Raw genomic sequence first — 24,327 nt, forward strand, 5'->3', positions numbered from 1 at the left:
TTCTGACTCACCACCACTATCAAACCATTTACCATTCACCCAGTTCACAAAAAAATAAAAATTTTACCTTAATTTTGGATTTGAAGAGATGCCATAGAGAAATAAAGAAGAAACATTGAGAAAAAGATAGTAATCAATAGATTCAACAACCAAACAAAAAAGAGTAGTATTGAGGACCACAAAATGTCAATCATAGAATTGTTGCCTATTATAGATTGCTGAGAACTGTTTCCTGTTGTGATCATAATTTCTCACTTACTCTATTAGCTTAATATCTAATCCATACACCTCATTAATAAATTAAAAATGGCTGTGACTGTTATTTGAATCAGAGACTTGGCACAGCAGCAAACTCCTACAGTAATTTGCAGTTGGCAAGACAAAATGATGGATAGAGCAAGTGGACTATTCCATACATCTATCTCTTCTCTTTGATGTCCTGATTATTAATAATAGGCTCCACTCTCCATGATGATTGATGATTGAAGCAGACCCCACACACAGTTGGCATTAGGATTCCTTGAAGCCTACTCTTGCATCCAAAAAGAAGTTGCTCAGTAATCACTTGCAAGCAGCAGAGTAACAGGTATGTGTTTTTGGCCAAGTTGAGCTATTAACTTGTTTATGGAGAAGAGATGAAGATTGTTGAACTACATAAGGAGAATAGATAGAGCCATCACACAAAGAAAAAAATACGACAAGACAAAATATTCTATATTTTACTTAAAAATCCTTATAATTTTAAAAATTTTATATTTTTCATGACTAACACATTGGGTCTATATAGTCCCCATAGATATATTATATTTAGTATGAATTATTTTTTTTCAAGAGATTCTTTTAAGAATCAATAATCAATTTAGTTTATCATTCTATTGACATTTAATATGTTAACCTTTTGATATAATAAACCTCTTCATGATATCTTGATAAGTTTAATTTTAATATTCTTTTATTTTAAATTTGTTGCATCTAATATATCATGTTTTTTTCAAAGTTGTTAAAATACTTTAAATTTTAAGAGATTTTATAAGTATATCAATCACTTGTTCACTTCGCATTATTGATACCTTCAGCGCACTCAACAGCATTATCATGAGTGTCAAAAGTAACAAATCCAAAAGCTTTCCTGTTTTACATATTACGAGCAAGCTCTACTTTCTCGATTTTGCCATATTTCTTCGAGTAATCCTTCACACGGTCCTCATTCCATACAGCAGGCAACCCATCAATAAATTAACATGTGACATGATTTCATCATTTGGCTCAATAAAAGAATCTGCAAAGGAAATCATAGCAATGCTATCAACTCCAAATACTATATCTGTAAGCATCCATTGCTTCAGAGCTTGATGACAACTCCAGAAATGCAAAACCACAGTTCATTCTTGGTATCTTCAACCAAGGTCAAATCTTTCATATTTTTAACTCCATAGATTTTTAGTTTTCCTAAAATTTCCTTTGCCCATGACCGACAGATATTACCCACAAAGTGTGTGTCACTGTCTTCACTTGGAGCAACACGTGCTTACCTCTCACCACAGGATTCTTGAGCTCTAAGCTAGCATGAAAAAAAAGTAAAGCAATCTCATCATTATTATTATCAATTCTCCAAATCACATCGTATAGTTTCTAAATCATTCTTATCCTTTTTATAATTAGACTTCTTGAATCATATAACATAATCGAGTGTTGATTCAGATAAAAACTCTTTAGTGTTTACTTGTATTATATTATCATCTTATAAAGCTATAGTTTTCTTATGCTTCTTATTACTTTTTCAACTCCGACTCTTTTGTTCATTAAATTCAACATTTCTTGACATCACATCTCTTGACAACACTTTAGTCCTAGTGTCCCCACACGAGTAGCTATGAGATCAACTACCTCCATCATATGGACGGATATACAACACACTAGTCTATTCGGCTATCTCGATGTCCCTCTTAAGTAACTTATGACTATGATTATTTAGAATATGTATTTAAAAGTGAATCGGTCTTATTATTGTGATCTTATCATGATCCGATTCCTATTGCATAGATCCATGGAGACCATAATATATTTATGCATTAAGTAATATAAAGTAAGAAAATATCATAATAATACTAAGTAAAAAGAGTGTATGTCATATCACACATGTCATCACTCACGTGATTGGCTTGCAGAGCATTTATGACTAGCAACTCCCGTAGAGGTTCCATTCGATGATCACCCGATGTCTCCTCTGGCCTTACCTCCTCTTGCCTGATGCAATTGGGTCTTGATGACCCTTTTTGTTTCTTATTAGCTCTTGTTTTATAGACTTTTTTTCGGGATGACATTTGCTTTTATAACTTATTTTGTCTAATTTAATGATAACCTCTTTGGAATGTATCGTTCGCCCTTCAAATGATTCTTGAGCGAGCTCGGGAATGTTTGAAATCCTTTTCCCTTGCTTTGCATTACCACTTCGTGGGCCGAGAGATCCTAAGCCTCAGGTATCATTGGAGCATCCCCTGGGGAGTCATCAAGTGTTTGGCTCCAACTCTCTCGCAAGCGGGGAAAGCTAGGCACTAGCTTAAAGGGGTCAAGGGGCGAATTGCTAGGGGCATAGCAGGAGTGCGGAGCCATGGATGCTCGACCCCCTGACGCCGAAGCCTAAGAGATGCTTCTAACAAGGTAAGCATGGGGCTCACCTCCGCCCCTTGGGAAAAGGAGGAGGGGCCCTCCTTGTCTTATACGTTCATAAAAAAGGAGGCAGAAGGGTGTGTCTATAATGTTTGACCCTCCTTCTAGCGTTAAAATAATGGTGTTATGAGTATTATCGATTGATGAGTCAGCACGGTTGGTCCATTGCTGAAGGTGCATACTCACCCAGGTGCCTCTTCTTGGCTAACGCGATTGACTTGGTGAGGTGAGACCACGTGGGTAGTCCGGTTGGAAGTCATTTTGTTAGCATGGACTCAGTTCGGGATGACCGGGTAGGCGGTCTAGGATCTTCTTGGTTGTAAGGTTCCTCCCCAGGGATGGTTCATTTGGGTGTCCTCGGGTGAAGGGTTATCTCGTGGTTATTTGGCTACGTCCTGACAACGGAGTCACCTCCTATCCATCGACAATCCTACATGATAGGTTAGCATTGGGGGTTACTCAATGCCACCCCTCCGATACTTAATTCAGGGAAGGGGAGAAGACAACAGTGTAAGCTGTATAAATAGATGAGTGTGCAGAGAGTCCCCCCTCCGTGTAAATTGGCGTATTCCTTTTTATACTTGATCTATAGGACTTCTTACTGACTGGTTTGAGATAAAATTAGGTAAACCATCTGATCATTCTGTGATCTTGATAAGGTAGGATGGTCATCGAGATACCCTGTAGTACCATTTTAGTGTCGGCCTCGAATGAGCTGGCGTGGAAAAAATCATCCCTATCAAATGGTCATTAGGAGACACTCTTAAATATTCTGATGCTATCGAGGAAAGGCCTGCTATTGCTCCAATAGTTTCAGGAAGTTTGCAAGTAAATGAGAGAGTGACTATTGTTCATCACACAAAGATGTTCTTATGTGAAAATTAGTTATAGCTTTTGCATTTATGCTTTTTTATCAATAATGTGAGAAATGTCTTCTTTCTGACCCACAGCAGAGTGTCATATTCATAACTAATAATGTTTAGTAAGTCAAATTCTTCGAGACTCACCTATATCGTGATTCGTAATCTTGCCTACAATATAGAGATGTCACCGGTAATCTAAGAACATAATATGCTTAGTCGAGTCCCTCGAGAGCATATCATCGAATCAGACTCATCTTGTAACAATGGTATTGAGTTAACCGAACATCATGGTTGGTCGAGTCCCTCGAGACCATGATGGTTCAGAGGCCGAACATGACAGAAATCATAAAAAATTGTGATCGATAAGAATTGCTAACCTTTTTAGTATAGAATAATTGATCAAGTCATCAAGGTTATACTAAGACGCTGATTGGATCCCGATCCCTATTAGAAGTCAGACCATAGCAAAAGCCACGGGATAAAAAAAATTGCTTGTGCTTCATTGGGATAGGTGTGGATAAAGACGATCCAAGCAAGAAGCTATTGGAGCCAACGGTAGAGAAACTTGTATGCGAGGATAGAGGAACAGGATGGCCAATTGGTTGATATCGACCGATCCTATGCTGAGGTATACTTCAAATAAATAATCTGTTCATGTAGAAGCTTAGTGTAAGCATCTAAACAGAAACAATGCATGCAGTATACAAATGCTAGTGTTACCTTTAAACATGCGTTTGTCAGGTTTTCCTATCACTTTCCTGTTGAATGCATGTTAATAACCATGAGGTCTGCTTGTAAACAGAGAAAGATGGATCGGTAAATGAAACCATTCTTAAACTGAGTTCCACTGAAACTTATTAGCATGACAAAGGACAATGTTACAATCTGCCTCTACTTGAGGCTTCTCGTTTGATTTTGTAATTTCAGCAGGGGATCGGTTTTCAGTAATGAAGGCACCATTTGAATCAGGAATACCATACACCAATTCACCAATCGATGCTAGAGCAGATAATTCTTGCTAACTGGTTACCAGTTGCATGCTTTGGTAGTCTTTGCACAAATCTTGTTGCAGGTATCGGTTCCGTCAAAGAAGTGCTGCATACAGGATCTGATTCCAAGTATCGGGAACGCCAGAGAGACACCAGTGGCTGCAGTCCATGCCAGGATGATCTCCACTGTAAGCAGACGGATGTGCGTCTCTTCTGAGCTGAGAAAGCAAGGTTATATCGAGCAGGTAGACCGGTTTGGACATGGCGCCGAGGACGCTCGTCACTACTCCTTGAGCTGGAACCGGACCACCTGGGTAAGTCGATCCGTTCACTGGTTGCGTTTGTCTGTAACAGTTCTTTGCGTTCTTATCCCCCCATTCTGCTCGCCTGTTGCCAAAACGACGGAAAAAGACAGTGAGATCAGCTTCATGAAACAGAAGCCACAGGATTCACAGTGCTATCTGTATAACTCTAACTTGTAATGGGTGGGGGAGATCCCTTGGAAGAAGACTTTGGTTGCGGCAGGATTGATGTTGGCATCCACCCATTTGGCCCACGTAGTCAGCCCCTTGTTGAAGGCCACCAACCGATCCATGTCCTTCAGAACTTGGTCTCCATCTCGCACATAGTCCCATCTGCGCCACAAAGTTGCTTCTTGTCATACAGGGTGAGAGGATAGGGGAGGCAAGAAGAGCTTTGGGGGATCTGTGAGCAGGGCAGGTCTCACACGGTTGCTTTTTCCCGTTGTGTGACCACCAGTGCCATGTGTTGAAGACCAGCATGTCGATGCCCAGCCAGGCCGCACCGGACTGGATGGAGTCGAGCCTCAGCACGCAGCCGATGGGTTCCTCCACGATGTCCACCAGGTAAGTGCTGTGGTACAGCATCACCGACACGCCATAGTCCTGCAATACTGCATCTGGTTAGCTGTCCTTGCATTCATGTGCCCTGTTGGCTAAAATCCAAGACAAACGACGGCTGTGCTCGAAGTAGCAGGTCAGCTGTACGCTTCAGATAAGTTCGCCATGAATATCTCTGTCGGGTTTCTCCTCTCTCCTTCATTCTTCTCGGGTACATGACGGAAGATCTAGTTTGATGTGCAGTGCTGATGTTGGATCTGGAATCCCTGCTGCTAACACATGGCAAAACCTTTGTTGTACATGAGCTTTGGCACCCGGTAATCTTCGTGTCAGATTGTAGAACGAGGGAAAAGAAGAAATCAGAGGAATTTGGATGTGCACTTTAACCTTGCCATTGGGTTGACTTCACTTACAGGACAGACAAGGAGGATAGCATGAGAAAAGTTGGATCAAGAAACAAGTTGAGTGATGGGAGAATAAGCTATCAAATTTCTTAATCATCCGTTTGCAGAGATAAGTGCACTAACTACGATGCATGGATTTTAAACTCCATGCTGAGGCCAGACGAAGAATACGATGAAAACACTCGTTCCAGCCTATCAACTCGATGCAATAGTTGCCGGATCTCGAGGAGGTCTCTCAGTATTAAAACCCAAAGGGCTTATCGCCGCGGTGTTCGGCCATTAGGCCTCGTTACAGTGAGCTCAGTGGAGGTCAAATCCAGGGAGAAAATGTTGTGCAAGTTGTGAATGTGACGTACGAGGTGTTCGACCCCACAAACAAAACGTACAGACGATTAATATGTTAACAGCGACTGCTGAAAGCAGTGGTCATGATGGGAGTCCGAGGGAGAAGGAGAAGAAGAAGAAGGAGAAGAGAGGAGAGGAGGACGGCACCGTGAATGTTATAGTGGAGAGCGTGTCGTTCTTCTCGTAGGTCGTCTTGGCGTCGGGGACGGCGGCGTGAAGCATGCAGACGAGTGACTGCCACTGGTTGACGCTGATGGAATCGCCCACGAACATAATCTTCTTGCCTTTCCACCTCCTCAGGAGATCCAAACCGTTGAACCTTCACAAGAGCATGCATTAAATTCAAGTGGCTGCCCGGTAATAAACGAAAGAGAGGAAGAAGAAGAAGCTGTGGTGGTGGCGGTGACAGCAACCAACCTTGGGAGCTCACAAGCATCAGGCTTCCACCGGTACTTGAGGTACGACTTGTCGGGCCGGCCGTAGCGCTGGCAGTCGAACTCCGGATCGAGGAAGGGGCAGGTGGAGGAGTCGTAGAGCGGGTAGGACTGGTCGTAGACCCAGCTGCCTCGGAACATGTTACAGCTGATGCCACTCGATCCCTCCCTCGTCCCCGGCGACGTGACATCGCCAAGATGATGCGTGTAACGGAAGCTCTCGGTCGCCGTTCCATTCAAGGAGGCGATCAGCGCCGACAGCAGCGCGCAGAGAAGCACGAAACTCCATTGAGCTCTCGATCTCATGACAAAGAAAGGAAGGAAGAAAGAATGAAGTGATGGAGAGAGGGAGAGGCTTCAAGATCTATTTATGTAGCGTGAAGAATAAATATATAGTAAATCCATGCAGCGAGAAGTTTAAGGAGAGAAATGGTTCGGACAGATGGAGTGGGCTGAGGCTGAGGCTCGGAATGGTCGGCAGCGAATGGCACGCACCTATCGGATGTATAAAGCGCAAGTATATGATTTTGGTAGCTGTTTTTTCCTATTTTTGACTCGAAAAGAAAACTATTATAGCTTAAATTACACAAGAACAAAATCCACCCTTAGCATCATAACGAATCAATGATAAAAAGATAAGGGAGTCATTCTCCTCTCAAAAATAAGTTTTAGTATTTTTAGTATGGTTGGCAAGCTAATTGATCATATAATTAGTTTTCATAGAATATGTTTCCAATGGTTTCAACAAAAATTAACCGACAAGAAACAACGCATTTCTTGTCTATCATGAAAATAATAGTCGTCAAGTTAGATTCAATTTAGATCTTTCGCACGTCATCATAAACGTAACACGTAAGCTCTTTCGCATCACTTATAATAATAAAATCAATATCTCACTCACATGACTCTTAAACGTAGGCATCACGATGTAACTTAACACACTGCACTTGAGGGCTATCCTATGAAATATGACATGAAAATATTTCATATAGAGTGTAATAAGGTAATTTGGACTCATCGTTAGCTAGGATTGCAATATGTAAAATATTATTAGGATAGGAAGTAACATGAATAAATATTATATCACCCAAGTGCATGAGGCAACGTGGGTGGTTCGGTTGGAAGTCGTTCTATTGGCATGGACTCGGTTCGAGATGATCAGGTAGGCGATCTAGGATTTTCTTGGTTGTAAGGTTCCTCCCTAGGGATGAGTCGTCTGGGTGTCCTCGGGTGAAGGGTTACCTCATGGTTACATGGCTGCGTCCTAATAGCAGAGTCACCTCCTATCCATTGGCAATCTGACAGGATAGATTAACGTTGGGGGTTGCTCAATGCGAAACCTGCTAGTCATAGGTGCCCTGCAAGTTAATCACTTGAGTGATAACATGTGTGACTTAACACACACTCTTTTAGCTTATTATTATTATTTGATATTTTATCATTATCTATTGCCTATTGCTTGAATATATTGTGATACCTATGGATTTGTTTAGTGGGAATCGAATTGTGACGAGATCACGATAACGAGACTGATTCACGTTTAAACACAAATCCTAAATAATCCTGGTCATAGGTTACTCAAGAGGGACATCGAGATAACCGGACAGATTAGTATGTTGTATGTTCGTCCATATAATGGATGTAACTGGTCACATAGCTGCTAGTGTGGGGATACTAGGGATACAGTACAAATACTCATTTGAGAATGAGTTCACTTATTGATCTACTTACGGAATGCTGGATGGTTGATGATGTCTTATTATCAAACAAGGATTCTGTAGTCCTAGTAGTATATCTAGTCCTTAGACTAAAGACACCAAGGATGTCCTGTATGAGTACTCCATTCTTTGATACCGGACTTATAGGTCTGGATGTTCCAAATATAGCATAGCCGATCATCGAGAATGGTAGCCAACCTTACGAGGACTATTAAGTATCGATAGAGGATCATACACTTTTAGTATTATGATAGGAATTTCACACGTATTCTTGCTCAGACAAATCCCTAGTCATGGTCATTCGGATTGAGAGAGAAAGAGTTTTCCAGAAGAATCCGATTAGAGTGAGACTCGAGCAAAAACCGTATGGGTCTAACAGCACTATATCTGGTATACTATCTCTGGGATATTAGATGGATGAGAGACTATATGTATATGGTAACTGAGGACAGACATGTTCAATGGATTGGATTCCCTTGTATCGTTTGGAGACTATGGCGTAGTGACCTAATACGTCTATAGTCGATGAGTCGAGTGAATTATTATTGGGATAATAATTCACTGAGTTAGAAGTAGTTATGATGGTACGACTCACGGTCAGCTCGATATTGGGCATAGAGGGTCACACACATATGATAGGCATTGCAATGAGTATAGGTTCATATATGAAATATCCGCTGGAGCCCTTTCTTATTGGATATCCAATATGCCCCTGAATTTTTGGATCCTATGGATGAGATCAAATAAGAGCCAATGAGAGATTATTGGATAGAGATCCATTAATCTAAAAGGCTTAGGTAGTTGGATGAAGATCAAATACCCAATAGGGTATGATTCATTATGATTAAGTTGACAGGTGACATCTATAAATAGGAAAGAACCAATGTTTCATAGGCTATAGCCTTTTTGAGTTCTCTTATTCTCTTCCACTTCTCCTCATATAGTAGGCTTTGAGTTTTGAGGAGTATCGTCAAAACCATACTGTGTGGATCACTGCTAGAGATGAGGACTCTTGATCTCCTTCACTCTCTCCTAGAGATTTGTAGGGATTCAGGGATATATGATCTCCATAGATAACATAATCTTTTATATACATAGTTTTAAGTTTTTAGGATTTTGCGCTCCAATCTTCGCACGACGACGAACACATCGATAGAAAGTTAGGGATTTTGTTTTTATGTTCTTCCACTGTACATGTGATGTAGCTCCTTAGATTTTTCTATAGTAGTATCAGAGCCAGGTTATTCATGCGATAGATTGGTTTTGAATTGCGTGTGTTATGTTTTAAAAAATCTTTTGACGTTAAAATCGTTAACGCAAAAGGCGAAAGATAGTCTATCTTATTGGATATCCAATAAGCCCCTGAATTATTAGATCCTATGGATGAGATCCAATAAGAGCCAACGAGAGATTATTGAATAGAGATCTACTAATCTAAAAAACTTGGATAGTTGGATGGAGATCCAATACCCAATATGGTAGGATTCATTAGGGTTAAGTTGACAAGGGCTTTCTATAAATAGGAGGAAACTAATAGTTCATAGGCTAGAGCCTTTTTGGGTTGCCTCTTCTATTCTCCTCCCCTTCTCCTCCTCATATAGAAGGCTTGGAATTTTAAGGAGCATCATTGCAACCCTGCTGTGTAGATCACACTAGAGATAATGACACTTAATCTCTTTCACTCTCTTCTAGAAATATGTAAAGATTCAGGGATATATAATATCCTAAGGTAACATAATCTTTCCTATACGTAGTTTTAAGTTTCACATATTTATTACACCAATCTTCACATAATGACGAACACATCGATGAAAATTTGAGGATTTTGTTTTTATGTTCTTCCGTTGCGCATGTGATGTTGCTCCTCAGATTTTCCTACAATGGTATCAGAGCCAAGTTATTTGTGTGATAAATTAGATTTGAATTATATGTGTTATGTTTTAAAAAAATCTTTTGACGTCAAAATCATTGATGTAAAAGGTGAAAGAGGGCAGCAACTATTGTTGCCCTCGTAGGTTGGCCAAAGGCTGCTTGTATCCTTAGCTGAGAGCTCCCAATGGAGGTCTCGGCTTCCTGCGGCAAGCCACCTGCGTGTAGGTGCCGCAGGCGGTGACCGTCCACCCGTAGGCAAGCCGCCTGCAGCGCAGGCCTCCTGCGCCCATGCGCAGGGGCAGCGCTTGCGGGTGCTGGGCCCGTGGGCGAGCACTATTGCAGGTGGCACTCACCCGTAGGGGTAGCACCCGCAAAGGGCAACTATCCTGAGGTGCGACATCGCCCGCAAGCACACTTACCCACAGGGGCGCCGCGTACACCAGCAACTGCGACGCCCCCTCCCCCCGGCGTAGTGGCCACCGCTAGCAAGGTAGCGACAGCCACGACGCAGCAAGCAGTAAGGATGGGGATTTAGGGTTTTTAGGCAAAAGATAATTTTGCACCTATGAATTTGAGAAATTTTAGTTTAATCCTTTTGTCCAAATTATCAAAATACCTCTCGTAATTCAAAAAATTTCCTACATTTAAGAAAATATTAATTATTTAAAAAGTTTAATTAATTACTATTATTATCTACTAGTCTTACATGATAATGATGTGTACTTGTAATGTATGATGTAAATGGATGATCATGGACCGTGTGATATATGTGTACTTGTGATTATTATTATTGGAGCCTACGAGCCTCTATTTTATTTCTCATTATTATTACTTGTAATCATACTAAGAGGCATAGTAGGAGCATGAAAGCGATAACGGGACCCACGAGATGGACCATCGCGATGCATGGAGATACATCGAGATACCGACAGAACCGACGAGGATAAGATAGACGATCACAAGGCATAGAGATGCACCACTGCACACATAGATCTTAATCTGAGTGATTAGGCTCAATGGCTCAGGCTTAATCACATTAGGCTGTGATCCATGATCATTTGGTGTAATTGCTCATGTGATGTGTGATTGCTTATACAACCTTATATATATATATATATATATATATATATATATATATATATATATATATATATATATATATATATTTTTGCATGTGATGTATATATATATTAAATATGTATGTCTGTGACAAGTTACATTATAAGACTAAATCAAAATCCTCAATAATATTAAGTTGATAAACGTGAGGCAATTAGATTGGCCCACATTGCCTTCCATCGTTATAGGTAGGGACTGATTTTTGATGTAGGTCTAGTTGGTCAAGTCTCTCAAGGCTCACCTATATCATGATTTGCTATCTTGCCTACGACATAGAGATGTCATCGGTAACATGAGGACATGGTATGCATAGTCGAGTCCCTTGAGGGTATATCATCGAATCAGACTCATCTTGTAATGATGGTGTTTACTTAACTGAACATCATGATTGGTCGAGTCCCTCGAGACCATGATGGTTCAGAGGCCGAACATGACAGAAATCACAAAAAATTGTGATCGATAAGAGTTGCTAACTTTTTGAGTATAGAATAATTGGTCAAGTCATCAAGGTTATACTAAGACGCTGATTGAATCTCGATCCTTACTAGGAGTCCACTTGAGACTATAGCAAAAGCCACAGGATAAGAAAATTTACTTGTGCTTCATTGGGATAAGTGTGGATAATGATGATCCAAGCAAAAAGCTATTGGACCCACAGTGCAGAAACTTGTATGCAAGGATAGAGGAACAGGATGGCCAATATGTTTAGGTCGAGTCTCTCGGGGCTCACCTATATCATGATTCTCGATATAGGTCGAGTCTCTCGAGGCTCACCTATATCATGATTCATTATCTTGCCTACGACATAGAGATGTCATCGGTGACCTGAGGACATTGTGTGCTTAGTCGAGTCCCTCGAGTATATATCATCGAATCAGACTCATCTTGTAACGATAGTGTTTACTAAACTGAACATCATGATTGGTCGAGTCCCTCGAGACCATGGTGGTTCAGATGCCGAACAAGACAGAAATCATAAGGAGTTATGATCAACAAGAGTTGCCTACCTTTTGGGCTTAGAATTATTGGTCGAGTCCCGAGGTTACGTTAAGATGCAGATTGGATCCTGATCCCCACTGGAAGTCCACTGCAGGTCATAGCAAAAGCCACAAGAGAAGAAGAATTGATTGTGCTTCATTGGGGACGGTGTGCATTAAAGATTATCTAAACAAGAAGCTATTGGAGCCAACGGTAGAGAAACTAGTATTCAAGGATAGAGGAACAGGATGGCCAATACGTTGACATCGACCGATCCTTGTACTGAGGTTTACTTCAAAAAAATAATCTGTTCATGTAGGAGCTTAGTGTAAGCATCTAAACAGAAACAATGCATGCAGTATACAAGTGCTAGTGTTACCTTTAAATATGTGTTTGTCAGGTTTTCCGATCACTTTCCTGTTGAATGCATGTTAATAACCATGAGGTCTGCTTGTTAACAGAGAAAGCTGGATCAGTAAACGAAACCATTCTTAAACCGAGTTCCACTGAAACTTATTAGCATGACAAAGGACAATGTTACAATCTGCCTCTACTTGAGGCTTCTCTTTTGATTTTGTAATTTAAGCCGGGGATCGTTTTTCGGTAATGAAGGCACCATTTGAATCAGGAATACCATATACATCATGTGATCAATCACCAATTCACCAATCGATGCTAGAGCAGATAATTCTTGGTAACTGGTTACCAGTTGCATGCTTTGGTAGTCTTTGCACAAATCTTGTTGCAGGTATCGCTTCCGTCAAAGAAGTGCTGCATAGAGGATCTGATTCCAAGTATCGGGAACGCCAGCGAGACACCAGTGGCTGCAGTCCATACCAGGATGATCTCCACTGTAAGCAGACGGGTGTGCATCTATTCTTAGCTGAGAAAGCGAGGTTATATCGAGCAGGTAGACTGGTTTGGACATGGCGCCGAGGACGCTCCTCACTACTCCTTGAGCTGGAACCGGACCACCTGGGTAAGTCGAGCCGTTTACTGGTTGCGTTTGTCTGTAACAGTTCTTTGCGTTCTTATCCCCCCATTCTGCTCCCCTGTTGCCAAAACGAAGGAAGAAGACAGTGAGATCAGCTTCATGAAACAGAAGCCACAGGATTCACAGTGCTATCTGTATAACGCAACTTGTAATGGGTGGGGGAGATCCCTTGGAAGAAGACTTTGGTTGCGGCAGGATTGATGTTGGCATCTACCCATTTGGCCCACGTAGTCAGCCCCTTGTTGAAGGCCACCAACCGATCCATGTCCTTCAGAACTTGGTCTCCATCTCGCACATAGTCCCATCTGCGCCACAAAGTTGCTTCTTGTCATACAGGGTGAGAGGGGAGGGGAGGCAAGAAGAGCTTCGGGGGATATGTGAGCAGGGCAGGTCTCACACGGTTGCTTTTTCCCGTTGTGTGACCACCAGTGCCATGTGTTGAAGACCAGCATGTCGATGCCCAGCCAGGCCGCACCGGACTGGATGGAGTCGAGCCTCAGCACGCGGCCGATGGGTTCCTCAACGATGTCCACCAGGTAGGTGCTGTGGTACAGCATCACCGACACGCCATAGTCCTGCAATACTGCATCTGGTTAGCTGTCCTTGCATTCATGTGCCCTGTTGGCTAAAATCCAAGACAAACGACGACTGTGCTCGAAGTAGCAGGTCAGCTGTACGCTTCAGATAAGTTCGCCATGAAGATCTCTGTCGGGTTTCTCCTCTCTCCTTCATTCTTCTCGGGTACATGACGGAAGATCTAGTTTGATGTGCAGTGCTGATGTTGGATCTGGAATCCCTGCTGCTCACACATGGTAAAGCCTTTGTTGTACATGAGCCTTGGCACCCGGTAATCTTTGTGCCAGATTGCAGAAAGAGGGAAAAGAAGAAATCAGAGGAATTTGGATGTGCACTTAATCCGTGCCATTGGGTTGACTTCACTTACAGGACAGACAAGGAGGATAGCATGAGAAAAGTTGGATCAAGAAACAAGTTGAGTGATGGGAGAATAAGCTATTAAATTTCTTAATCATCCGTATGCAGAGATAAATGCACTAACCACGATGCATGGATGTTACACTCCATGCTGAGGCCAGACGAAGAATACGATGAAAACACTCGTTCCAGCCTATCAACTCGATGCAATAGTTGCAGGATCTCGAGGAGGTCTCTCAGTATTAAAACCCAAAGGGCTTATCGTCGGGGTTTTCGGCCATTAGGCATCGTTACAATGAGCTCAGGAGAGGTCAAATCCAGGGAGAAAATGTTGTGCAAGTTGTGAATGTGACGTATGGGGTGTTCGACCCCACAAACAAAAATAAGGAGGAGAGGAGAGGAGGACGCCACCGTGAATGTTATAGTGGAGAGCGTGTCGTTCTTCTCGTAGGTCGTCTTGGCGTCGGGGACGGCGGCGTGAAGCATGCAGACGAGTGACTGCCACTGGTTGACGCTGATGGAATCGCCCACGAACATAATCTTCTTGCCTTTCCACCTCCTCAGGAGATCCAAACCGTTGAACCTTCACAAGAGCATGCATTAAATGCAAGTGGCTGCCCGGTAATGAACGGAAGGAGGAAGAAGAAGAAGCTGTGGTGGTGGCGGTGACAGCAACCAACCTTGGTAGCTCACAAGCATCAGGCTTCCACCGGTACTTGAGGTACGACTTGTCGGGCCGGCCGTAGCGCTGGCAGTCGAACTCCGGATCGAGGAAGGGGCAGGTGGAGGAGTCGTAGAGCGGGTAGGACTGGTCGTAGACCCAGCTGCCTCGGAACATGTTACAGCTGATGCCGCTCGATCCCTTCCTCGTCCCCGGCGACGTGACATCGCCAAGATGATGCGTGTAACGGAAGCTCTCGGTCGCCGTTCCATTCAAGGAGGCGATCAGCGCCGACAGCAGCGCGCAGAGAAGCACGAAACTCCATTGAGCTCTCGATCTCATGACAAAGGAAGGAAGGAAAAAGGAAGTGATGGAGAGAGGGAGAGGCTTCAACATCTATTTATGTAGCGTGAAGAATAAATATATAGTTAATCAATGAAGCGAGAAGTTTAAGGAGAGAGAGGGGTCGGACAGATGGGGTGGGCTGAGGCTGAGGCTCGGAATGGTCGGCAGCGAATGGCACGCACCTATCGGATGTATAAAGCGCAAGTATATGATTTTGTTAGCTGTTTTTTTTCCTATTTTTTACTCAAAAAGAAAACTATTATCGCTTAAATTACACAAGAACAAAATCCACCCTTAGCATCATAACGAATCAATGATAAAACGATAAGGGAGTCAGTCATTCTCCTCTCAAAAATAAGTTTTAGTATTTTTAGTATGGTTGGCCAGCTAATTGGTCATATAATTAGTTTTTATAGAATATGTTTCCAATGATTTCAACAAAAATTAACCGACAAGGAACAACGTATTTCTTGTCTATCATGAAAATAATAGTCGTCAAGTTAGATTCAATTTAGATCTTTCGTACGTCATCATAAACGTAACACGTAAGCTCTTTCGCATCACTTATAATAATAAAATCAATATCTCACTCACATGACTCTTAAACGTAGGCATCACGATGTAACTTAACACACTGCACTTGAGGGCTATCCTATGAAATATGACATGAAAATATTTCATATAGAGTGTAATAAGGTAATTTGGACTCATCGTTAGCTAGGATTGCAATATGTAAAATATTATTAGGATAGGAAGTAACATGAATAAAAATTATTTCACCCAAGTGCGTGAGACAACGTGGGTGGTTCGGTTGAAAGTTGTTCTATTGGCATGGACTCGGTTCGGGATGATCAGGTAGGCGATCTAGGATTTTCTTGGTTGTAAGGTTTCTCCCTAGGGATGAGTCGTCTGGGTGTCCTCGGGTGAAGGGTTACCTCATGGTTACATGGCTGCGTCCTGATAGCAGAGTCACCTCCTATCCATTGGCAATCCGACATGATAGGTTAGCGTTGGGGGTTGCTCGATGCGAAACCTGCTAGTCATAGGTGCCCTGCAAGTTAATCACTCGAGTGATGACATGTGTGACTTAACACACACTCTTTTTATTATTATTATTTGATATTTTATCACTATCTATTGCCTATTGCTTGAATATATTGTGATGCCCATAGATTTGTGTAGTGGGAATCGGATTGTGACGAAATCACGATAACGAGACCGATTAACCTTTAAACACAAATCCTAAATAATCCTGGTCATAGGTTACTCAAGAGGGACATCGAGATAACCGGACAGATTGGTATGTTATATGTTCATCCATATAATGGATGTAACTGATCACATAGCTGCTACTGTGGGGATACTAGGGATACAGTACAAATACTTATTAGAGAATGAGTTCACTTATTGATCCACTTACGGAATGCTGGATGGTTGATGATGTCTTATTATCAAATAAGGATTCTGTAATCCTGGTAGTACATCTAGTCCTTAGACTTAAGACACCAAGGATGTTATGTATGAGTACTTCATTCTTTGATACCGGACTTATAGGTCTGGATGTTCCAAATACAACATAGTTAGTCATCGAGAATGGTAGCCGACCTTACGAGAACTATTAAGTATCGATAGAGAATCATCCACTTTTAGTGTTATGATAGGAATTTCACACGTATTCTTGTTCAAACAAATCCCTAGTCATGGTCATTCAGATTGAGAGAGAAAGAGTTTTCCAGAAGAATCCGGTTAGAGCGAGACTCGAGCAAAAACCGTATGGGTCTGACAGCACTATATCTGGTATACTATCTTTGGGATATTAGATGGATGAGAGACTATATGTATATGGTAACTGAGGACATACAGGTTCAATGGATTGGATTCCCTTGTATCGTCTGGAGACTATGGCGTAGTGACCTAGTACGTCTATAGTCGATGAGTCGAGTGAATTATTATTGAGATAATAATTCACTGAGTTATAAGTAGTTATGATGGTACGACTCACGGTCAGCTCGATATTGGGCATAGAGGGTCACACACATATGATAGGCATTGCAATGAATATAGGTTCTGATATAAGATATCCGCTGGAGCCCTTTCTTATTGGATATCCAATATGCCCCTGAATTTTTGGATCTTATGGATGAGATACAATAAGATCCAATGAGAGATTATTAGATAGAGATCCATTAATCTAAAAGGCTTAGGTAGTTGGATGGAGATCCAATACCCAATAGGGTATGATCCATTATGATTAAGTTGACAAGTGACATCTATAAATAGGAAGGAACCAATGGTTCATAAGCTATAGCATTTTTGAGTTTTCTCTTATTCTCCTCCACTTCTCCTCATATAGCAGGCTTTGAGTTTTGAGGAGTATCGTCACAACCCTACTGTGTGGATCACTGCTAGAGATGAGGACTCTTGATCTCCTTCACTCTCTCCTAGAGATTTGTAGGGATTTAGAGATATATGATCTCCCTAGATAACATAATCTTTTATATACATAGTTTTAAGTTTTAAGGATTTTGCGCTCCAATCTTCGCACGACGATAAACACATCGATAAAAAGTTGAATAGGATCACGCTCCAATCTTATTGGATATCCAATAAGCCCCTGAATTATTGGATCTTATGGATGAGATCCAATAAAAGCCAATGAGAGATTATTGAATAGAGATCTACTAATCTAAAAGACTTGGATAGTTGGATGGAGATCTAATACCAAATATGGTAGGATCCATTAGAGTTAAGTTGACAAGGGTTCTCTATAAATAGGAGGAAACTAATAGTTCATAGGCTAGAGCCTTTTTGGGTTGCCTCTTCTATTCTCCTCCCCTTCTCCTCATATAGCAGGCTTGGAATTTTAAGGAGCATCGTTGCAACCCTGCTGTGTAGATCACATTAGAGATGATGACTCTTAACCTCCTTCGCTCTCTTCTAGAAATATATAGAGATTCAAGTATATATAATATCCTAAGGTAACATAATCTTTCCTATACGTAGTTTTAAGTTTCACAGATTTATTACACCAATCTTCACATAATGACGAACACATCGATGAAAATTTGAGGATTTTATTTTTATGTTCTTCCTCAGATTTTCCTACAATGGTATCAGAGCCAAGTTATTTGTGTGATAAATTAGATTTTAATTATGTGTGTTATGGTTTAAAAAATCTTTTGACGTCAAAATCATTGATGTAAAAGGTGAAAGAGGGCAGCAACTATTGTTGCCCTTGTAGGTTGGCCAAAGGCTGCTTGTATCCTTAGCTGAGAGCTCCCAATGGAGGTCTCGGCTTCCTACAGCAAGCCACCTGCATGTAGGTGCCGCAGGCGGTGACCGTCCACCCGTAGGCAAGCCGCCTGTAGCGCAGGCCACCTGTGCCCGTGCGCAGGGGCAGCGCTTGCGGGTGCTAGGCTTGTGGGCGAGCACTCTTGCAAGTGGCGCTCGCCCGTAGGGGTAGCACCCACAAAGGGCAATTATCTTGAGGTTCGACATCGCCCGCGAGCACACTTGCCCATAGGGGTGCCGCATACACCAGCAACTGCGATGCCCCCTCCCCCCAGCGTAATGACCACCGCTAGCAAGGTAGCGACAGCCACGACGCAACAAGTAGTAAGGATGGGGATTTAGGGTTTTTAGGCAAAAGATAATTTTGCACCTATGAATTTGAAAAATTTTAGTTTAATCCTTTTGTCCAAATTATCAAAATACCTCTCGTAATTCAAAAAATTTTCTACATTTAAGAAAATATTAATTATTTAAAAAGTTTAATTAATTACTATTATTATCTACTAGTCTTACATGATAATGATGTGTACTTGTGATGTATGATGTAGATGGATGATCATGGACCGTGTTATATATGTGTACTTGTGATTATTATTATTAGAGCCTACGAGCCTCTATTTTATTTCTCATTATTATTACTTGTAATCATACGAAGAGGCATAGTAGGAGCATGAAAGCGATAGCGGGACCCACGAGATGGACAATCGTGATACATGGAGATACATCGAGATACCGACTGAACCGACGAGGATGAGATAAACGATCACAAGGCATAGAGATGCATCGCTGCACACATAGATCTTGATCTTAGTGATTAGGCCCAATGGCTCGGGCTTGATCACATTAGGTTGTGATCCATGATCATTTGTTGTAATTGCTCATGTGATGTGTGATTGCTTATACAACCTTATATATATATATATATATATATATATATATATATATATATATATATATATATATATATATATATATATATATATATATATATATATATATATATGTGATGTATATATATATATTTATATGTGATGTATATATATATATTAAATATGTATGTGTGTGACAAGTTACATTATGAGACTAAAACAAAATCCTCAATAATATTCAGTCGATAAACGTGAGGCAATTAGATTAGCCCACATTGCCTTCCATCGTTATAGGTAGGGACTGATTCTTGATGTAGGTCGAGTCTCTCAAGGCTCACCTATATCATTATTCGCTATCTTGCCTACGACATTAAGATGTCATCGGTAATCATCGAATCAGACTCATCTTGTAATGATGGTATTTACTTAACTGAACATCATGGTTGGTCGAGTCCATCGAGACCATGGTGGTTCGGATGCCGGACAAGACATAAATCATAAGGAATTGTGATCAACAAGAGTTGCCTATCTTTTGGGCTTAAAGTGATTGATTGAGTCTCTCGAGGTTACACTAAGATGCAGATTAGATCATGATTCCCACTAGAAGTCCACTAGAGGCCGCAAAAGCCACAGGAGAAGAAGAATTGCTTGTGCTTCATTGGGGACGATGTGCATTAAAGATAATCCAAGCAAGAAGCTTGTATTCAAGGATAGAGGAACAGGATGGCCAATATGGTGACATCGACCGATCCTGTACTGAGGTTTACTTCAAATAAATAATCTGTTCGTGTAGGAGCTTATTGTAAGCATCTAAACAGAAACAATGCATGCAGTATACAAGTGCTAGTGTCACCTTTAAACATGTTTTTGTCAGGTTTTCCTATCACTTTCCAGTTGAATGCATGTTAATAACCACGAGGTCTGCTTGTAAGCAGAGAAAGCTGGATCAGTAAACGAAACCATTCTTTAACTGAGTTCCACTGAAACTTATTAGCATGACAAAGGACAATGCTATAATCTGCCTCTACTTGAGGCTTCTCTTTTGATTTTGTAATTTAAGCAGGGGATCGTTTTTCGGTAATGAAGGCACCATTTGAATCAGGAACACCATATACATCATGTGATCAATGACCAATTCACCAATCGATGATAGATCAGATAATTCTTGCGAACTGGTTACCAGTTGCATGCTTTGATAGTTGCACAAATCTTGTTGCAGGAATCGGTTCCGTCAAAGAAGTGCTGCATAGAGGATCTGATTCCAAGTATCGGGAAGGCCAGCGAGACACCAGTGGCTGCAGTCCATACCAGGATGATCTCCACTGTAAGCAGACGGATGTGCATCTCTTCTGAGCTGAGAAAGCAAGGTTATATCGAGCAGGTAGACTGGTTTGGACATGGCGCCGAGGACGCTCGTCACTACTCCTTGAGCTGGAACCGGACCACCTGGGTAAGTCGATCCGTTTACTGGTTGCGTTTGTCTGTAACAGTTCTTTGCGTTCTTATCCCCCCATTCTGGTCCCCTGTTGCCAAAACGAAGGAAGAAGACAGTGAGATCAGCTTCATGAAACAGAAGCCAGAGGATTCACAGTGCTATCTGTATAACGCAACTTGTAATGGGTGGGGGAGATCCCTTGGAAGAAGACTTTGGTTGCGGCAGGATTGATGTTGGCATCCACCCATTTGGCCCACGTAGTCAGCCCCTTGTTGAAGGCCACCAACCGATCCATGTCCTTCAGAACTTGGTCTCCGTCTCGCACATAGTCCCATCTGCGCCACAAAGTTGCTTCTTGTCATACAGGGTGAGAGGATACGGGAGGCAAGAAGAGCTTTGGGGGATCTGTGAGCAGGGCAGGTCTCACACGGTTGCTTTCTCCCGTTGTGTGACCACCAGTGCCATGTGTTGAAGAACAGCATGTCGATGCCCAGCCAGGCCGCACCGGACTGGATGGAGTCGAGCCTCAGCACGCGGCCGATGGGTTCCTCCACGATGTCCACCAGGTAGGTGCTCTGGTACCGTATCACCGACACGCCATAGTCCTGCAATACTGCATCTGGTTAGCTGTCCTTGCATTCGTGTGCCCTGTTGGCTAAAATCCAAGACAGACGACGACTGTGCTCGAAGTAGCAGGTCAGCTGTACGCTTCCGATAAGTTCGCCATGAAGACCTCTGTCGGGTTTCTCCTCTCTCCTTCATTCTTCTCTGGTACATGACGGAAGATCTAGTTTGATGTGCAGTGCTGATGTTGGATCTGGAATCCCTGCTGCTCACACATGGTAAAGCCTTTGTTGTACATGAGCCTTGGCACCCGGTAATCTTTGTGCCAGATTGCAGAAAGAGGGAAAAGAAGAAATCAGAGGAATTTGGATGTGCACTTAATCCGTGCCATTGGGTTGACTTCACTTACAGGACAGACAAGGAGGATAGCATGAGAAAAGTTGGATCAAGAAACAAGTTGAGTGATGGGAGAATAAGCTATCAAATTTCCTAATCATCCGTATGCAGAGATAAATGCACTAACCACGATGCATGGATGTTACACTCCATGCTGAGGCCAGACGAAGAATACGATGAAAACACTCGTTCCAGCCTATCAACTCGATGCAATAGTTGCAGGATCTCGAGGAGGTCTCTCAGTATTAAAACCCAAAGGGCTTATCGTCGGGGTTTTCGGCCATTAGGCATCGTTACAATGAGCTCAGGAGAGGTCAAATCCAGGGAGAAAATGTTGTGCAAGTTGTGAATGTGACGTATGAGGTGTTCGACCCCACAAACAAAAATAAGGAGGAGAGGAGAGGAGGACGGCACCGTGAATGTTATAGTGGAGAGCGTGTCGTTCTTCTCGTAGGTCGTCTTGGCGTCGGGGACGGCGGCGTGAAGCATGCAGACGAGTGACTGCCACTGGTTGACGCTGATGGAATCGCCCACGAACATAATCTTCTTGCCTTTCCACCTCCTCAGGAGATCCAAACCGTTGAACCTTCACAAGAGCATGCATTAAATGCAAGTGGCTGCGCGGTAATGAACGGAAGGAGCAAGAAGAAGAAGCTGTGGTGGTGGCGGTGACGGCAACCAACCTTGGGAGCTCACAAGCATCAGGCTTCCACCGGTACTTGAGGTACGACTTGTCGGGCCGGCCGTAGCGCTGGCAGTCGAACTCCGGATCGAGGAAGGGGCAGGTGGTGGAGTCGTAGAGCGGGTAGGACTGGTCGTAGACCCAGCCGCCTCGGAACATGTTACAGCTGATGCCGCTCGCTCCCTCCCTGCTCCCCGGCGACGTGCCATTGCCAAGATGATACGTGTAACGGAAGCTCTCGGTCGCCGTGCCATTCAAGGAGGCGATCAGCGCCGACAGCAGCGCGCAGAGAAGCACGAAACTCCATTGAGCTCTCGATATCATGACAAAGAAAGGAAGGAAGAAAGAAGGAAGTGATGGAGAGAGGGAGAGGCTTCAACATCTATTTATGTAGCGTGAAGAATAAATATATAGTAAATCCATGCAGCGAGAAGTTTAAGGAGAGAAATGGGTCGGACAGATGGTGTGGGCTGAGGCTGAGGCTCGGAATGGTCGGCAGCGAATGGCACGCACCTATCGGATGTATAAAGCGCAAGTATATGATTTTGTTAGTTGTTTTTTTTCCTATTTTTGACTCGAAAAGAAAACTATTATAGCTTAAATTACACAAGAACAAAATCCACCCTTAGCATCATATCGAATCAATGATAAAAAGATAAGGGAGTCATTCTCCTCTCAAAAATAAGTTTTAGTATTTTTAGTATGGTTGGCCAGCTAATTGATCATATAATTAGTTTTCATAGAATATGTTTCCAATGATTTCAACAAAAATTAACTGCCATGCATGATATTGAGTAACGGACAAGGAACAACGCATTTCTTATCTTTCATAGAAATAATAGCCGTCAAGTTAGATTCAATTTAGATCTTTCTTATACCATCATAAACATAAGCTCTCTAGCATTCTTACACGTTTAATTAAAAATAATCTCATATGTCTTCGTGAACCTGCATTATTTCTAATAATAAAACCAATATCTCACTTGTAATAAGATAATTTGGCCTGTTAGTTAATTACACATTAGCCTTATAGTTAGTTACATTAATATTTATATAGTTATTAAAGTAAAATATTTTAAGTCCACTTATATTAATGTTATCGATTTTACCAATAAAAATATATAAAAAATAATTTTAATATTTCAATTAATAGTAATGAACGACGACATCGAGGTTGCTCTGCATTTGCATTAATATTAATATAGTTGCTGAATGATATTACTTTGCATTTGTATTGACGTCGTCATCCGTTGATGTCATCCGTCATCATCAATTGAAATATTTAATTTTTTTTATTTTTTATTTTTATACTTCTAAATCGATAATAGTAAGTAAACGAATCTAGATGATTCATTTTTGTAATTACATAAATATTAATATATTTTAAAAAAAATAAAAAATAATTAAAATATCAAAAATAATTAATTAAAGAGATAATATGTAATTAACGCTGCTCCCATCTCACACTTGAATTTACGTACAGCGAAAGCTGGTGCTACAACCAGACCTGGCCAATTAATAGCGAGACCTTCCTGCAAAGGTTTCCCAGATCCATGGTGTCTCTTGTGGAGAGAACCATCAAGAAGATGGCTACTCCTTTGACGTATCTAAATGTCACAAGGCTGTCGGAGTACCGGAGAGATGCGCACAGGGCCATCTACAATTCACTGCATGCGAAGCTGCGAGCCTGCAAGATACGCTGACTGCAGCCAATGGTGTCTACCTGGGTTGCCTGATACATGGAATGTGCTTCTGCTTGCCTCTCTTGGAACTCCCTCCGGTACTGCGTGAGTCCTCCTCCTCTGTTCTTACACAGAAGACATGCATGCTATACATGCCCCTACTGATCTCTTCTTACACACAAAATTTCAGTGAGGGTAGACGCAATATGTAAGATCACGTAGA

General features: G+C 41.9%; 3 protein-coding genes across 3 annotated transcripts; all 3 read right to left on the reverse strand.

Moving 5' to 3' along the window:
- Window positions 1–4,443: 4,443 nt before the first annotated feature.
- Window positions 4,444–6,886, reverse strand: LOC135616249 (protein trichome birefringence-like 37). The gene is made up of 5 exons (XM_065115442.1): window positions 6,549–6,886; window positions 6,279–6,450; window positions 5,252–5,427; window positions 4,999–5,157; window positions 4,444–4,909 (listed from the first exon to the last, which is right to left on the reverse strand). Exons 1-5 carry the CDS (start codon window positions 6,869–6,871, stop codon window positions 4,618–4,620), a joined length of 1,122 nt encoding a protein of 373 aa, XP_064971514.1. The 5' UTR covers window positions 6,872–6,886; the 3' UTR covers window positions 4,444–4,617.
- A 5,966-nt stretch (window positions 6,887–12,852) lies between these two features.
- Window positions 12,853–15,182, reverse strand: LOC135616250 (protein trichome birefringence-like 37). The gene is made up of 5 exons (XM_065115443.1): window positions 14,860–15,182; window positions 14,591–14,762; window positions 13,646–13,821; window positions 13,393–13,551; window positions 12,853–13,304 (listed from the first exon to the last, which is right to left on the reverse strand). The coding sequence occupies exons 1-5, from the start codon at window positions 15,180–15,182 to the stop codon at window positions 13,013–13,015; spliced, it is 1,122 nt and encodes a 373-aa protein (XP_064971515.1). The 3' UTR covers window positions 12,853–13,012.
- A 5,394-nt stretch (window positions 15,183–20,576) lies between these two features.
- LOC135616302 (protein trichome birefringence-like 37) lies at window positions 20,577–22,746 on the reverse strand. The gene is made up of 5 exons (XM_065115500.1): window positions 22,424–22,746; window positions 22,155–22,326; window positions 21,210–21,385; window positions 20,957–21,115; window positions 20,577–20,868 (listed from the first exon to the last, which is right to left on the reverse strand). The coding sequence occupies exons 1-5, from the start codon at window positions 22,744–22,746 to the stop codon at window positions 20,577–20,579; spliced, it is 1,122 nt and encodes a 373-aa protein (XP_064971572.1).
- Between the last annotated feature and the right edge of the window lie 1,581 nt (window positions 22,747–24,327).

The sequence above is a fragment of the Musa acuminata genome, chromosome BXJ2-7 (genome assembly GCF_036884655.1).
Source record: "Musa acuminata AAA Group cultivar baxijiao chromosome BXJ2-7, Cavendish_Baxijiao_AAA, whole genome shotgun sequence".
NCBI classification, from domain to species: Eukaryota; Viridiplantae; Streptophyta; class Magnoliopsida; order Zingiberales; family Musaceae; genus Musa; species Musa acuminata.